Source organism: Lutjanus erythropterus, chromosome 1, assembly GCF_056507025.1.
Source record: "Lutjanus erythropterus isolate fLutEry1 chromosome 1, fLutEry1.hap2, whole genome shotgun sequence".
Taxonomy (NCBI): Eukaryota; Metazoa; Chordata; class Actinopteri; order Lutjaniformes; family Lutjanidae; genus Lutjanus; species Lutjanus erythropterus.
This window is the reverse complement of record NC_139317.1, coordinates 46,447,634-46,463,735: the sequence shown is the minus strand read 5'-3', so window position 1 is coordinate 46,463,735 and position 16,102 is coordinate 46,447,634. Positions and strand designations below refer to the sequence as shown.

At 40.4% G+C, this 16,102-nt stretch overlaps 1 protein-coding gene across 2 annotated transcripts in view; it reads left to right on the top strand.

Annotated features, from left to right (window-relative positions):
* Positions 1-14,675, top strand: part of efl1 (elongation factor like GTPase 1) — a 157,357-nt gene extending 142,682 nt beyond the window's left edge. For both annotated transcript variants that reach the window (XM_084722363.1, XM_084722372.1), the window contains exons 22-23: positions 1,559-1,743; positions 13,906-14,675. In XM_084722363.1, the coding sequence (XP_084578489.1) occupies positions 1,559-1,743; positions 13,906-14,094 (374 nt within the window). In that variant the 3' untranslated portion in view covers positions 14,095-14,675. The remainder of the gene's footprint in view (positions 1-1,558; positions 1,744-13,905) is intronic.
* The last annotated feature ends 1,427 nt before the right edge of the window (positions 14,676-16,102 follow it).

The following is a 16,102-nucleotide window of genomic DNA, read 5'->3' as shown; positions in this document are numbered from 1 at the left end:
TTTGCAAACAAAACTTTTAGGTCACTGAAATCTGGGCTTTTTTTTCTTTAAAACTCCTACTAAAAGTGTAGTTTTCAGTGTGGTGTAGGGTAACCAGTGTTTCTGTCTGGTAGCATCAGTGCGCGCTCCATGGTTGCCCTGTTTGTTTACACAAGGGGCCTCTCTCTGGAAGATGATGAATGGCGAGAAAACTTTTGAATGATCAGCCTGATCAGCCACAGAGAAAGACTACATCCTACTGTGGAAGGAGCAGCAACAATAATGAGCCCTGTGGATCTCCGCTGCACCACCTTCCTGCATCCATCTACATCAAAACACAGAATACAAAGGCTGAAGTGAAGGATCTTGTTGTTAACTTTTACCTGACACACAGCACTGGCTGCTCACGAAACTCAAACAATCCTGAGCTAAATCACAGGCTGCATGGACAGAAAGTAGGAACTTTCTCTGAGCATACAAGCGTGAAGTTACTACAAGTATCAGCATCAGAGTTTGTTGGTCCATGACAGCTTTATTAAGCCTGTTGTTCGTGTGGTCAGTCTGCATGTGTTACATAGCGTGAAGCTCACCGGCTAAATTACTGTCCTTCTGTTAGCGTTTAGCGGTGCAGCCAGAAACAAATATCTTGTAAATTGGTTCTGTAATAACAAAATAGGCCTACAAGAAAGAGAAACAGTGATTCTGCTGTAAGGCAAATACAATTCAAATGCAGTTTAAAGAACAGCCCAACTAAGAGTGTGGCTGTAACGTGAACTCAGAGTTTGTGTTAATTTTGTGGAGTATTTGATTCTGAATGCTGACAGAATGGATATTTAGAAGGAGACAAATGGCCATTCAGAGTACAGTGATGGAAAATATAGACAAAGCCACATGCTGTTTAATATGTTTTAATAAAAGCAGCATTATCCAGGAGGATACTGTGAACAGCAGTCACCTTTCCTACAGTCGGCTTGTTTACCCCGGCATGTGCATGACGGTGAATTTTCATGTGATATGCATTTATAGGCATGTTAATATGGATGGAGATCTTTTCTATGGCTGCAACAAACAATTATTTTCATAGTCAGTTAATCTGTTGCTTATTTTATAGATTAATCGATTATATTTGTTTGTTTTATAATGTCAGAAAATGGTGGAAAATGTCAATCAGTGTTTCCCAAAGCACAAGAGGACGTCCTCAAATGTCGTTTTACTCACAACCCAAAAGTATTCAGTTTGCTGTCATAAAGGAGTAAATAAGCCAAAAAAAAAATCACATTTCAGAAGCTGAAATCAGAGACTTTTGACTTTTCTTCTTTAGAAAAGTACTCAAACCAGCTGCTGATTACTTTAATAATCAGTTAATCATTGCAGCCCTTATCTTTTCTGTGCTAAGAGGTGCTAAAACACTCGTCTGGACGGAGGCTGTTTTGGTTTGAAAACACTGTTTTTAAATATACTCGTGTACATGTGTACTTGGCCTCAGTCTGCAATTTGTTAAAATGTCCCATGTCTTCCATGGAATCTGATCACGTGTACTCTGGGTGTCTCACTCATGCTGTGTCTCTGTCTGCACCAGGCCGAGTGTATGGCGTCCTGGGGAAGCGAGAGGGTCGCGTCCTCCACGAAGAGATGAAGGAAGGGACGGACATGTTCATCATCAAGGCTGTCCTGCCTGTGGCTGAGAGCTTCGGGTTTGCTGACGAGATCCGCAAGAGGACCAGTGGGTTGGCCAGTCCTCAGCTGGTCTTCAGCCACTGGGAGGTGATTCTTTTAGTTTTATTTTATTTATTTATTATTATATCTCAAAATAACCTGTTCATTTTTAAACCTGTACTGATTTTGATGCTCAGCCTCCAGTTCTGGTGATTTCTTATATTCTACTTTTTATAAAAGATGATCAGAGTTATACTTTGTGCTGCCCTTTTGTTTTCCATGTACAAAACATCTGGTGTTTTCACAAGCTCCTCATACAAAATAACATCTATTTGTAAAGAGCACTTTCTCCAACATAATAGCATGAGACACCGTTCAGAAATATAAATGTCATTACTTTTGAAAGCATCTTCACTGTACAGCGTTTTTTCACAGGTGCATAAAAAATGCACAGTAAGTCAGTGCGTACATAATTATTTTGAATATACAACCATTTAAAATTAAGTTTTTAAGGCAACCAATTGAAGAAGCATATTACATGACGCCATTATACAGTACATGTGCATGCACACACACACACACACACACACACACACACAGCTGGAGTGTGACTGAGCTCGTTATGTGGGGCTGAGGGTCATTGAGGCTGTCTGGTTAATGAGACGGTTCCCTCAAGGGACTTGGGATCAAAGCCGCAATAGACAACATGTGTGTTAGACCGTTATACCTGCCGCTTGTCTGGCTCAAGCTGCAGCAGGCGCACACACACACACACACACACACACACACACACACACACACACACACACACACACGTGCATCACAGCGTCCTGCAGGCCATATGGACAGTGTCAGTTGGGGTAATGGGTCAAGTTGTCTGGAAAGAGAGAGATGATTCTCCACTGTTGTACAGCCACGTGTAACAGCATACTCACTGTGATTTGAAATCCTGCTGTATTATTAGAGACCGTGCTCATGAAGCACTGATGATGATGATGGTGTGGTGAAGTCATGATTTATGGCTTTAGTTACCACAGAAGAGGTACAGTCGCGAACACCGTTCTACTGTCAGTCCCTCCAACAAGTTGCGATGCTGCGATCACAACAAGTCATGCAGATTCGACCAATCTCTGTGAATTCTGTGCAACCTTGCAATTTTGTCTAAATTCCACTATGAGATGACCAGTCATCATATATATATGTGTATATATATATATATATATATGTATATGTATATGTATATATATATATATATATATATATATATGTATATATGTATATATATATATATATATATATATATATATATATATATATATATATATATATATATATGTAGGTATAATATATATATATGTAGGTATAATATATATAAAATATATGTATTTATTTTATAATTTTGTGCTGTTTTTTAGTTTGATCTCCAAAAGTATTCAGCTTCTTTGTGAAATACCCCACAGCTGCTCTTCTTTACTGATACATGAAGCAGATTTTATCATTTCTGTAATTGTGAGTCTTTTTGAAATCCTGGCAGCTGCTTGATATTTCTGTATTAGTGGATATAAATGTTAAAATACTGTGCAGTCATTTTTATTTCTGATTTCTTTGGGGGAAAAAACAAATGATACTACTGTATGTGTTATATTATTGTTTTCACCTGCTGCCCACCAGCAAGCAGTTCATTTTTACCTGTGCCCACACCTGTGAATTTATATAAATGTATTTTTTACTCATTACACATCATTTTAGTGGGCCACTTGCCGGGTACCCGACCCGGTGCAGGACTGTGTAACAAACCATAACTAACATATCATTGCTGTTGGGCACAAACCTCATATCTCCATATTTTTAAAAACTTAATGCAGTTATCACCAAATTTTTGAATGGGCACACACTCACCAAGTACACACCGAACAGGCACTAGGCATAGGTTTACGTAAGTGAGCACATAATAAGTAAACTTTTACTAGTTGTTCTGCTGACATTTCTGACAAAGTACCTATTCAGGGTGTGTCTCTGTCCCCTGCCGTGGATACACACATCATTAACAGGACTCTTGGACACGTATTACTAAAATGCATTTGTCATCACCATCAATCACCACTAGTGTCACCAAACCAACCAGGATTGTAATGGTGATTTATGGATATGCACCAACACTGGTAGCAGGACTTGAAGTTGGCATAGTTCAATCCAATTTATAAAAATAATATCAAGCTGTTGCCAAGTCATCCAGGGACAAAATCCTGAAAAAAGATCACTTTCAAGGAAACCTACAATTTATTGCAATTTCTTTTCGTAGCTATGGCCATTTATTTTATTGGTGGTGATAACATTCTTCTCAGCAAATGAACTGCTGAGATTTTGGACTGCCTAGAATATGTTTAACAGAGCAGTCAGACAATCAGACAAGTTGTAAATAAGCCAACAATTAACCACTTCAGCTACGACTTAAATTGAAGACAAAACTGAAAGTGAGTTCTTTGGAACTATGGCTAATAATCCTTTGTATTGCAGGATAAAACATGACAACTACTGCCACTCTAAGTGCCACAGATCCGAGAACAAGGAGGTTTGACTAACTTGTTTACAACCCGACCAATCACCAGACTGCTCATGTTTCTTGCCTTGCTCTAAGGCTGGGTATTGGTACTCAATACCTTTAAGGTAGCAACAGAAATAAACTAGTACCAAATAGTGTTAAAACTTGTCCAGTCAAACAATACCTGCGTTCAGTCCTTCTTGTAGCCATATCTAGAAAAAATACTATTTGTATATTTTTTTCTCCAGCCAATCATCACAAGACAAGCGTTCTTTGATGTAATGCAACATGTGATTGGCCCATTCCCACAGCTAACACCAGCTCTGTGCAGTCTGTGCGGACTGAAAAGAAACGATAGATAGATGGAAAGAAAAGATATTGGTATTGGTATCACTGGTATCTTGGATACCCAGCCCAGCCCTCTCACTACTTTTTAGCAACGTTACCGCATTCACAGATGAGTACAGTGCTGTCATAATTGAATCAAATTATGTACTATAGTTACATAAGTTGAAGTTTTCTTTTCATCAGTCACCATTAACACATCTTTGCCAGTGCTGCCAAAACAAACTTAATTTTGCCCACTGCGACCGGGTGCTCTAACAACATCAGGGAGTGGTCCTTTACAACGAAAAATGTTATTACTTACACGACACATTGGGGAAATTATTGGACTAAATGTAAACCAGACAGAGCAGAATTAAAGTTAAAACAGTAACACTCCACAGGCATGGAGTCCTTCAATACAGCCTTTGTATGTGTGACAGAAAGAGCTTGTTTGAAACTTTTGAACGTGGATGGAGAATATTTTAAGCCTTGACATCCTCCATGTCTCTGCTTGTCTCATGATCCCTGTTAGCTCACACTCACCCAGTCACTGTCACACTCACTTCACCTTCTACATTGATCTAGTTCCTCCTTGGTATTTCCGTCGCTTCTCATGCTCTTTCTTCCTGATGTCGACATTGCTCAGGATTGCTGCATCGATCACTGCTGCTGTCTTCTGTTCCCAGTTGACCACCACGAAGTCTGGTTGGTTAGCCGGCTCCTGCTTTTCAGTTTAGATCCCACAGGATCGTAGTTCACTCATTCTCAATGACCTGTGGTAGTGTATTCCATTTGGACTTGAGTTCTTGTAGTCTTTATTCAGTACAGATGTTCCTGCACACTATCCCAGCCACTTGGTTAGGCCTTTCAGTGTACATTTTCCCAGCTAGCATCTTTAGCCCAGTTCAGACCGAAGATTTGCAACAGGACTACAGTGGAAACCTCTTATGTGATCACTTGTTACAGTGATCAGCTGCTTATTATTACCAGAAAGCTTGGGACACAATCATTCCTATATATGTGCTATTTTAATAATTTGCTTAGAGCAGGGGTCAGCAACCTGTGACTCCAGAGCCGTCTCCAGTTGTTCCCTGTGGTTTTGACAAAAAGTTATAAAATGTAAATGGATAACTTGAGGTCTGCCTAGATGGATTCTTGCGTGGTCTCACAACTCCAGCTGACTTGTAGGTAATATGTTTACAGCCCAGTGTGTTTCCTTTGGTGGCTAGTCCCGAGTCTCTCTAGGCAAACCATGGGGCATCCTGCAACAGTCAAACCAGCTGACTGAATTAATGTTGGTGGATGACTGGCACCATCAAGATGTTTGCAACACAGAAATGTGCAAATTCATCATGTGTGTTACTGTATTGTCTTTAGCTTCAAATCCAAATACCAAATCCAAAAAAAAGAAAAGTCATTGAGGAAAACAGAGAATTTATTAGTTGTGGCACCAGACAGATTATTTTTGTTATTTTGTTCCAAAAAATGGCTCCTTTGACAGCAAAGGTTGCAGACCCCTGGCTCATAGAGTGTTCATGTTGGGTCTTTTCATTCCTTGACAACATATGGAAAACAATTCTAAAACTACAGTAATAGCTTTTTTTTTTTACTTTAAACCCATGATACTTTGCCTCATGATAACTTATCTACTTCCAGCTGCTACCTGGGGCTGCTGCACATTGAAATCATGACTGGAAAAAGTCATTTTCTCTAAAGAAAAACATATTCTCCTCTAAGCTTATGACAAAAACCAGCCAACACGAAGCAGTGGGAAAACTTTGTGTTCCTCAGGTCTTCTCAAACAACCAGAAAGTCTGCAAGTGATGGAGGCAAAACAGCCACTTAACGCCCCCTTGAGCAGGCCCTTGGTGAGGGTCTGGTTAATTAATTTATATAAATATTCACATGCATGAGAAATAAAGAAAAATAAAGCAATCTGGTCATCCTGCAAAGTTCTGAAAACCTGCTAGTTTACACTAGTGTGTCATCTCTCTCTGTACCTGTGTCCTAACTGACAGCTGTCCAGGCTTTTTTTGTAGAGTTGGAGCATAGTGATAGTAACTTGTTATAGTTCTATTTCTAATACTGATTAAATAGCAAAAACATAAAAGGTTTGCAGCGTGAGTGTGGCTGAGCAGAGGGAGACACGCAAAGCGACATGGTCATGACTTGAAGGGAATCCTAGTTCCATGAAAGATCTTGCAAGAGTGATCATTTCAATTTGTGTGGATAAACCACAGTTTTGTCACATTATAAAGCATTATTAGTTTGTAGAAGGTGCACAATAAAGAAACAATGGGTGCAAATCTTGCAAGAGTTTTGCAAATTCTAGACACAATGAAGAGACACAGCATGCAGCATGATCAGGCAAAGGACCGCTGGTCACAAGGAAGCTGATGAATCAGAGAAAAAAAAGTTATTTTCTGATTGTTCCACAGTAGTTATGTTCTCAGCATAAATAAACACTATCCAGACTGCTGCACAAGGCCTGATTGTGTCTGAATGTGGCTTAAAGCCTTGTGCCATACAGACACGGCTGATCCTCACACTAATTGATGAGGTGATTCTTTCTTTCCTCCGTCCAAAACTATGCCTTTACTGACAGTTTACTGACTTGGGGCCAGCTCACCCCGCTACACCGTCCCCTTGCAACATTCTGAAACCGCTGTGGTAGACCCCTGCCTTAACCAATCAGGTGCTGGATGTCTGTTTTTGTGCTGCTATGATCGGAGCCTTTGTGCTGTCCTTCAGTCCAGCCTTTTCCAGGCATTGGTAGGATTTCTCGTTATCAGCCATGTCTTCTACTTGTCGATGATTCATCCAGTGGAGGGGCTCAGCTGCACCGCCTCGTCTTCTTCTCCATCTGTCCTCTGGTACTGACATGGCAGTTTATTTTAGGGGGTGCTCTTTCTGATTTACTCATGGTTGTTGTTTCAAGCCTGTGTTACGGAAAAAGGGAGTTCTTCTAAACACATTGTACATGTTAGAAAATAGTTGCTGAAAATGTGAAAAGACTGAGAACTATGTAGCACTGAACTGTGGAATTAGACGTTAAACTGTTCTTTTGGGTGGACCTGAAACATGGCGTGGTGACCAGAAGCCACGGTCCCCCAAAACTATAAAGCTCCATGCACCAACACACAAATGACACCTCACCCTCCCTAACAGTCAAATACAAACAACAATCAATACCTTCAGTGACTCTCTCAGTCCAGCAGCTCACTTCAGCTCACTTCAGTTCCAACAACCCGACACGGAAGAGAAAAAATACCATCCTGTCACCATCCTCTGGCTCTAGTGGTTCGAACATGTCTGAACATGTCCAATAAAGCTGCTAGACAGAGTGTCTATGGTTGTTTTCAGGTTGTAGTGGTGTTGAACGCTGAGACAGCAGAGTGGACACATGCCCAGTGTTCCAGAGCAGAGAAAACTGCTCATTTTTTCATTATTTTGAGACCTAATTTTATATACCTTGTGAATTTTTAATCATTCAAATTTGGCTGGGTGTTAACATGTTTCTGTAGTGTGACAAACTTAAATTACACATTTATAGTTGCTTTACATTATCTTTAAACAGCAGGTAGTTATGTAAATTTCATTATGTAAAAGTACATCCATACTAAACAGGCTACATTGAAAATGCATCTTTTTCTCTCTGTTTTTACCTTCTATCTTTAAGAGGACTGTTTTTTTTTTTAAAGACGGAGCTCTTCAAGAACTCTTCCAGAGTGTATGAATCTGAAAATGCTGGCTGCATATTTTAGTGTAAGCGAGAAAAAAGCTTTTGGAAAACAATGACATAATCCCAGCTAGGGAATGTGTGGCAGTAAAAGGAGAATTTTTCTCCCTTTTTAATATTAAATGTCACAGTAACAATACAATCATGCAAAAGTAGCTCACTTGCAGCCTACTCTAAATGGGCTCTGTGTCGAAAACAGAAAAAAAACACAATAAAAGCGTATGTAGTTGCTACAGAGCCTGCAGAGCACCTATAGGCCCCTTGCATGTGTACCATGACCTTCTTGCAGCACCTCACAGCGCCCATCCCCAGCCCACTGCTCATTGTCTTGCAGCCATTGTCTTTGCCTCATTAAAAGTTGTCTGTCTGATTTCATTTATGTGCAGACGCTTCCTCACAAAGAGTTTGTCCTGAACCCCCCACGGTCCCCCAGCCCCTCTCAGCTTCAGGACTCGCCTGCTGCTTAGTGCTGATGTCAACATTCCTACTGACAGCGATTTGATATGGCCAGGATATTGGATTAACATATGAATGAGCACAGAGGCAGAGAGAGCAGATTTTGAGCGCTGTATTGTTGTGTAACTGGAGGGTTAGTGGCTCCTGTTGGGACGTTTACATTAGATTTCCATCAGAATGGAGCTTTTGTTCTGCTGCAGACTGGAGAATTGTGTGAATAAGTCTTGTATTGATCAGCCAAAGCATCTGTCTGACAGTACAACTACCCCGTGTCTGTGTGAGTGTAGAAATGCTTCTGTGTACCATGTATTGTTGGCTTTTGTAGGCCTGAGCGATATATCAGCATGGCTGATATTTTCCCCTGGTTCTAGCTTATCACAAAATGTGTATCAGTGTATATTTTGGCTGATAACAGAGTTCACACTACAGAATTTTAGCCTTGAATTTCCACTTGCCAAGAGACTAAGGCCTCCAGAATAGAGGCAATCAACACCCGATCGCTATGTGTGAACTGTTCAAAGATGCTACCCAAGAGCTCACATAAAGGTTACCGATGTCTCGTGTACGCCTGAAAGACATCAAGCATTTTAATATCTGGTTGTGACAAGGACAGATCAGGGAGGTGTGCAACAGCTGCAGCCAACGAGAGCAGACATGGGCTGGGGAGGGAGAGGAGTTAGAAGGAGAGACAGAGGAACACCAGAGCAGCAGCCAGAAAAGGCCAAATAAAGAAAAAATGTGCAAAAAGTAGTTAAACAGTAGTCGTAGTACTTAGAAAGTTATAAAGTAGATAAAATTAGCTCCACCTCCAGCAGCTACAACAATAACATGCTACACACTGATGCTTCAGTGTTAATAATCTAATGTCACTTCTTGTGTGTGTTTTTGTGAGACTCATCGGGGATTCCCTCTGGTGTAAGATTTTTTAATGTGTGACACACACCCATCAGTCGTATTGCGCTAATGACTTTAAGATTCACAGTTACAACACAGAAAGTTGTTTACTGTGAACAGTACAGAGATCCGCTGGCTGCAGAAGTCACTTAGTGTGACTATGACAGAGGTTCTCTAATTTTTCTCTGCCAAGAACTCCTTAAAAGATAAAGAATATGCCAGGGACCAACTCATGTACGTCCCTTGGATTAGAGAGTCAAGTACCACCATTAATGTGTGGTGTGTGCTTGACTGATGAGAGGACTATTTTAGTTTCATATATTTCTGATCATTATATATAATGATAATTCAAAAGAATGAATGTGAAAACTTTTCACTAAGTAAGTAAGTCATGCTGCTTCAGGTGGACCACCATGGAACCTAACTTCGGGAAAAATATGTATTATAGTCAGTGGCAAGAGAAAAAGTATTCTCTTCTCTGTATTTGAGAACCGCTGGACTAAAGCATAACTAACAAGAAACTTGTTTGACTCCTGGTGGCCCTGAGGTGCCGATGACCTGCAGTGTCGCTGGTTCAAATACAGCGGATAACTTCCATTTGGCCAAAAAATACATTTAATACTCTCCAGCCCCACACAACCAGGGTCCAGTTATAGAGGACTGACAGATGGACAGATTGTACTGCATACACTGGACTTTTACCTGTAGTGGGTTGTTGGCCAAAATGATGTCAGTAAGACTCATTTTTCCTTCAGCTGAGCTGAGTCTTGTAAAGCTCCAGTTTAGGACTTACCTCGTTTGGTCTAGACTTTGGGATTTTCCAGTATGATCTCAACCAAAATGACTGGTTTGAAACCTTCCCCTGTCCGAACAGCCAAACTTTGGACCGACTGAAAGAACTGGTCTCATTCTGGATCTAACTGAACCACAGTCTGGTTCATTTCTAGGGTGAAGACATTTTTGATTGTTCTGACTTTTAGACCAGTTCCAGGAAGTTCTGGCAGCTGTCGTCAGAACCGGAAAAAAGAAAAACAGCAGAACAAAACAAAATGAACCACAGTCACACACGGGGAGAGGAAACCAAATGTTAAATTGACATTTGGTCCGATGGCTTTATAAAGAGTCTGTTGGAAAAAAAACACACACACACACACGCTCACAGACTCACACTTTTCAGTTATTTCCAAGAGAATAAGAGAGAGGATCATCAACCGCCAAAGTGAGACACACACACACTAGTTTACAAACCAATTAATTACAACTATAGGTAGACACGGCTCACTTAGGAGGTGAAGACAGTAGTGTAGTGCACTTGCGTTAAATGTGAAACCAAAACTAACCAGGTCAAATGCAAAAAAATATTGTTTCAGGTCTTGGGTTGGACTTTCAGGAGTGAAAGTGTTTTGAATTACAGCAACTAAAGACAATACTGTAACAGACATTTTGTATTTTTACATTTGTGTGTTGTAGATGTCTCTTATTGACATTGGTTGAAACAAAAAAACAAAAACAATGGAATGGACCTACTGAATTCTCTATTTTCTTCAATGACTTTTCTTTTTTTGGATTTGAGCTGAAGACAGTGCAGTAACAGACATGCTGAATTTGCACTTTTCTGTGTTGCAGAAATTTTTTTGTGACTTTGGTTACTAACACTAGTTATTCATCTTCTTGATGGTGCCAGTCATCCACCAGCATTAATTCAGTCAGCTGGTTTAACTGTTGCAGGATGCCCCATCCCTCCTCACACCCCCACTGGATCCCATTGTGCTGCAGCATATGCTGCTCACATGTGGTGTGTGTGTGTGTATATGCGCGTGTGGTTGGTGTGTGTCGTCTCCTGTAATCCGCTCATTGTTGCAGCTCGCTCTCTGCCATCTGTCCCAGTGTAACCACAGCCAGGTGCAGGAGCGTGCTACTGTAACTGCTCCTAATGTGTGTGTGAATGTGTCACACTGTGTGTGTGAGTGTGTGTGTGTGTGTCACGCATCAGTTGGCAGCACTGAGAGTGTCTGTCTGGACTTGGACTTTTACCATGGACAGCACAAGAGACACAGCTGTATGGTGTGTGCGTGTGTGTGTGTGTGTGTTTAGGCTACCTTCAGGGACTCAATTTAGACTAAAGACCACTTAATTGGGGGCGGCTTGTCCAATTGGGGACAAAAGCTGTGTTACCAACTGGGAAAAAGCAGATTTTTGGGTCAGTAGTTATGATTAGGGTTGTGATTGTGGACAAAATGATAACCACAAATATTTTGATTGAGATCTTGGTTATTTATCACAATTATTCATTTATTTTAAAGGGCTAGTTCACTCCAAAGTCTAATGTTCGATAGTTTCATTTAAAAGCATTGAATGCAAACCGCTGTGAAAGCACAAATGGACTACGCCTCTGCTCATAGACAGCCTGTCATAGCCTGTGATAATGGAGCGACCAGTGAGCTACAAGTGACACATGAACAGCCAATCATTTAACAAGTGTGTTTCTCATTTGCCCATCGACATGTCAGAAACATAACATACGAACATAAACAGCGATAAAATGATAACAGATGAAAAATGACAGATCAGCTCACTGGTGTGGTGGTCTGTTGTTTTTTTTTTTTTTTTAAGTCAGACAACACCTATCAGAGTGAGGCTTGTTCATACAGAGGGAGCTCAGAGTAGAACCGCTGCTTCTTCACGTCAAAAAGAGCAGGCTGAGGTGAACGAGCAGGAAAGTGTGCCGAGGAGAGGGACGTAATGCTCGACCATGTCACCACGACCCAGCCGCTGATAAGTGGAAGAAAATGGATGGATAGATGTGTCAGTAGCATCAGAGCAGCATTGTGTGTAAACTGCAGCAGTAACGTTCCACCCAACACTGGTAATACAACAAACTTCTTTTATTACCTCAGCTGCTTTCACCCTTTGGAGTACACAACATGTCATCAGTCACCGGCGACATGATCAGTAATCATCAACATCTGCCGATATGAAATTTCACTATCATGATAGATTTTTCAGCTGTATCGCCAAGGCTTAGCCTGTAGTGCTGTTTATCCATGTAGATTTTTATGGTGTGAGTTGCAAAGTTTTGGTGATATCAGCTGTAGAGATGTCTGCCCTCTCTCCAATGTAAAGGGACTAAATGGCACTCAGCTTGTGCTGCTCAAAGTGTCAAACATTGCCAGTACATGTGTATAACTCAACAGTATTGACTCTTTCCAGAAACCATGACCCGTATACTCACAATAATCCACAGACTTTCATGCAGGTACTACTTTTTTTCTAGTAAAAAGAAATTAGTTCCCACATGAAATTGCTCACAACAAGGTCTGTGGATTAATCAGGTCACAATTTTTGACAATGACACTGGTTTTGATCATTTTAAATGGATTTTTTGGTGCTTTGAGCACCATAAGATGAATGATATTCAGTCCCATTATACTGGAGAGAAGGCAGACATCTCTACAGCTGATCTCTCCAAAACTCTGCAGCTCACACCAGAACTATCTAGATGGATAAATAACGCTATAGAGGTGAACTGTCCCTTTAAAGAGTGTGGTAAATCTTTAGGTGTAGTGTTTATGTATAGTCTATGTAATGTCCCCCAAAGTGACCAAAAAATAATTTCAAATCTGTATTTAAACTAAAGAACCACTGACATTGCCCTCATTCATAATGATGATGATGTTACAGACAAATAAATAGGAAAAAACTATATGCAGGGCTCAACAATAAGGATTGCCTGCCTGCCCAGTAAAAGTAAAATGGCATGTCAGGCTGGTAAATCTGGCAACTCAGCTGCCTGGTCGAGCAAGAAAAACAAAACAAAACAAAAAAGAAAAAAAGAAAAAACAACAAAACAAACTTTTTGATAATTTATTAATCATTAAAGTAATTTTTAATGAAAAAGTGGCCTGTCAAATATGGAGATTTCCTGCTTGCTTTCATTTATTGTCACATTAAACTGAATATCTTTGGGTTTTAGGCTGACAAAAGGAGACTCAGAAACTGAGACAGACAATTTTCAATATTTTCTAACATTTTATAGACATTGCAGCCCTAAATGAAATGTGACAATTAACTTCTTTTTTATTTAATAACAGCTAATGAATAAATGTATAAAGATGAATAAAAAGCTGTATAGGGGCCAGTAGATTTCTGATTTTACCCTTAAGCATTGAACCCTGATTTAAACAGGTACAGATAGGAGCTTTGTGCTACACCCCAAAAAAGGAGAATGAAAATCTGGGTTAAAGTGGTTAAACTTGAGTACAATCAATCAAACTCTGTCCCATTTCTGTCCCTCTCCTCCTCTCTGTGTCAGGTGATCAGCAGTGATCCGTACTGGGTTCCCACCACTGAAGAAGAATACCTGCACTTCGGGGAGAAAGCTGACTCGGCCAACCAGGCACTTAAATACATGAACGCTGTCCGCCGCCGCAAAGGCCTGTACGTGGAGGAGAAGATAGTGGAACACGCGGAGAAGCAGAGAACACTCAGCAAGAACAAGTAGAGAAGAAAACACTCTGAAGATACCTCCAGAACACGGACTGGACACCAGGACAGTGTCTTCATCAGTCACATTCACTGTTATTTACAGAGGGACAGATGTCTTGTTTAGATGCAGCCTCTATTTTCAGAGACATCGTCATCACAGCAGCATTTACAGTCTGACTGTTCTGTCAGTGACTTCTTAGAATAAGTTACATGACGCACATATTTGGTATTGTTGATTAGTTGGAAGAATGATACATACTGAGAATAAAGTATCACATGTATTATCTTTTTTATAAATTATATTATTTTTAAGAAACATATATGTTCACACATGAAGAAGGCATGTGCACTAAAACTGACCAATAAAATACCCCGAATCTATGGTAAATGATAAATAAATAATACATATGTTGTAATTTGGATATGAGCATTATTCAATGGACTGTTGTAAGACATGGTTTAAATCACCAAAATACTTTTTAATGACAGAAACATCAAATTTCAAACACGCTGTTGTCAGTTTGCTGTGTTCAGGTCACTGCTGGGTGAGAGGAACTCTGAGACTTTAAGAATAAAGTAGCAATTTTGAGAAATTATTATGAGAATGAAATGAGAAATCTGTTATGAAATTTTGAGATGAAGGCTTGTGCTGTGACTAGGGTGACCAGAAATCCTTAAAAGGCCCAAATTACAAGTTGCTGTCCCCGAATCCTGTCCTGTTTGTCCTGAAAATTATTCATATAGCAATAGATGATATAAAAAAAACATATGAGTCCATAAAATTTCCACTAGTTTTTTGCACTGATTAGACTAAAATAACGGAACTGTGCAGCCGTCACCGTTTCATATTAATCTAAATTATTCTAGATTTTAATCCTTCTGACATGACGCATTCACCCCCCAACTCCCTTGTCCTAAAATATCACCCACTGTCCTCTGGTCACCCTGGTTATGACTGCTGTGTTACTTTCCTCTAATGTTGCATCTTTATTCTGCCTCGCTGTCTGTGTACTTACAGATGTGGAATGGAGATGCAGTTTTGCTCCACCTCTGATCTGACAGCAGAGGTAGTAACAGCTGAATCAACGTCTCTGTAAAAGGGTGAGCTGGCACAGCGGCACAGGACGCTGTGGAGTGACATGTTCACTGCTGTTTCTGACCGTGTTCTTTAAATTACGTCCTTATTCCATGTATTTGTCAGCTGTGTCTGAGCAGAGAGTGAGAGATGAACAGAAGCTTTCTGCAGTGCTGACACAGAGCTGTGTGCACCAACCGTCAGATCGTCACACCGGTCGATCTTTTTAAAAGAAGAATCAATGCTCCATTTATCCAGGAACACAGAAGAGGCTTTACGTTACATGAGATTAGATTAGAAAAGAACAGAGGAGCAGAATCACTTTTTGAACAGTGTACTGTTGTGTTACCTGTTTTAAAACCAAAAGCATGTAGAGGTGAGCCTTCATTTTGACAGTCTCTGTGTAAAATTATTTTACATGTCTTTAATTATGTAATCATGCATTGGTATGTGTGTGTGTGTGTGTCTGCAGACACCACAGACGCCGGTTAGTTTTTTTATACTACCTTCTAGAGTTCACTTGACAGATACATTCCACACATGCACAGTAAATCTGCATCAGTAATGGCCGCATGGGCAAGTTGACACGATCACGTCAAATTGGGGTGTGTGTGTGTGTGTATTCAGTGTTGGGTAGTAATGCATTACTCAGTAACTCAGTATTACATTACCTAGTAATAGGTAGACTAAAGGACTAAGTTTATCAAAACAGTACTTATATTACAGTTTCTAATCCAAGTAAATCTGATCTACTTTTTGACCTATCCCAGCATGCACGTTCAGACCTCTAAAGATTATCCAGAATGTGGCAGCATGTCTGGTTTTCAGTCAGCCAAAAACAGCACACGTCACCCCGCTGTTCACGTCACCCCGCTGGCTCCCAGTCACTGCCCACATCAATTTCAAAACCCTGACACTGACCCCTGACATCCTGCCTGCCTGAACTCAT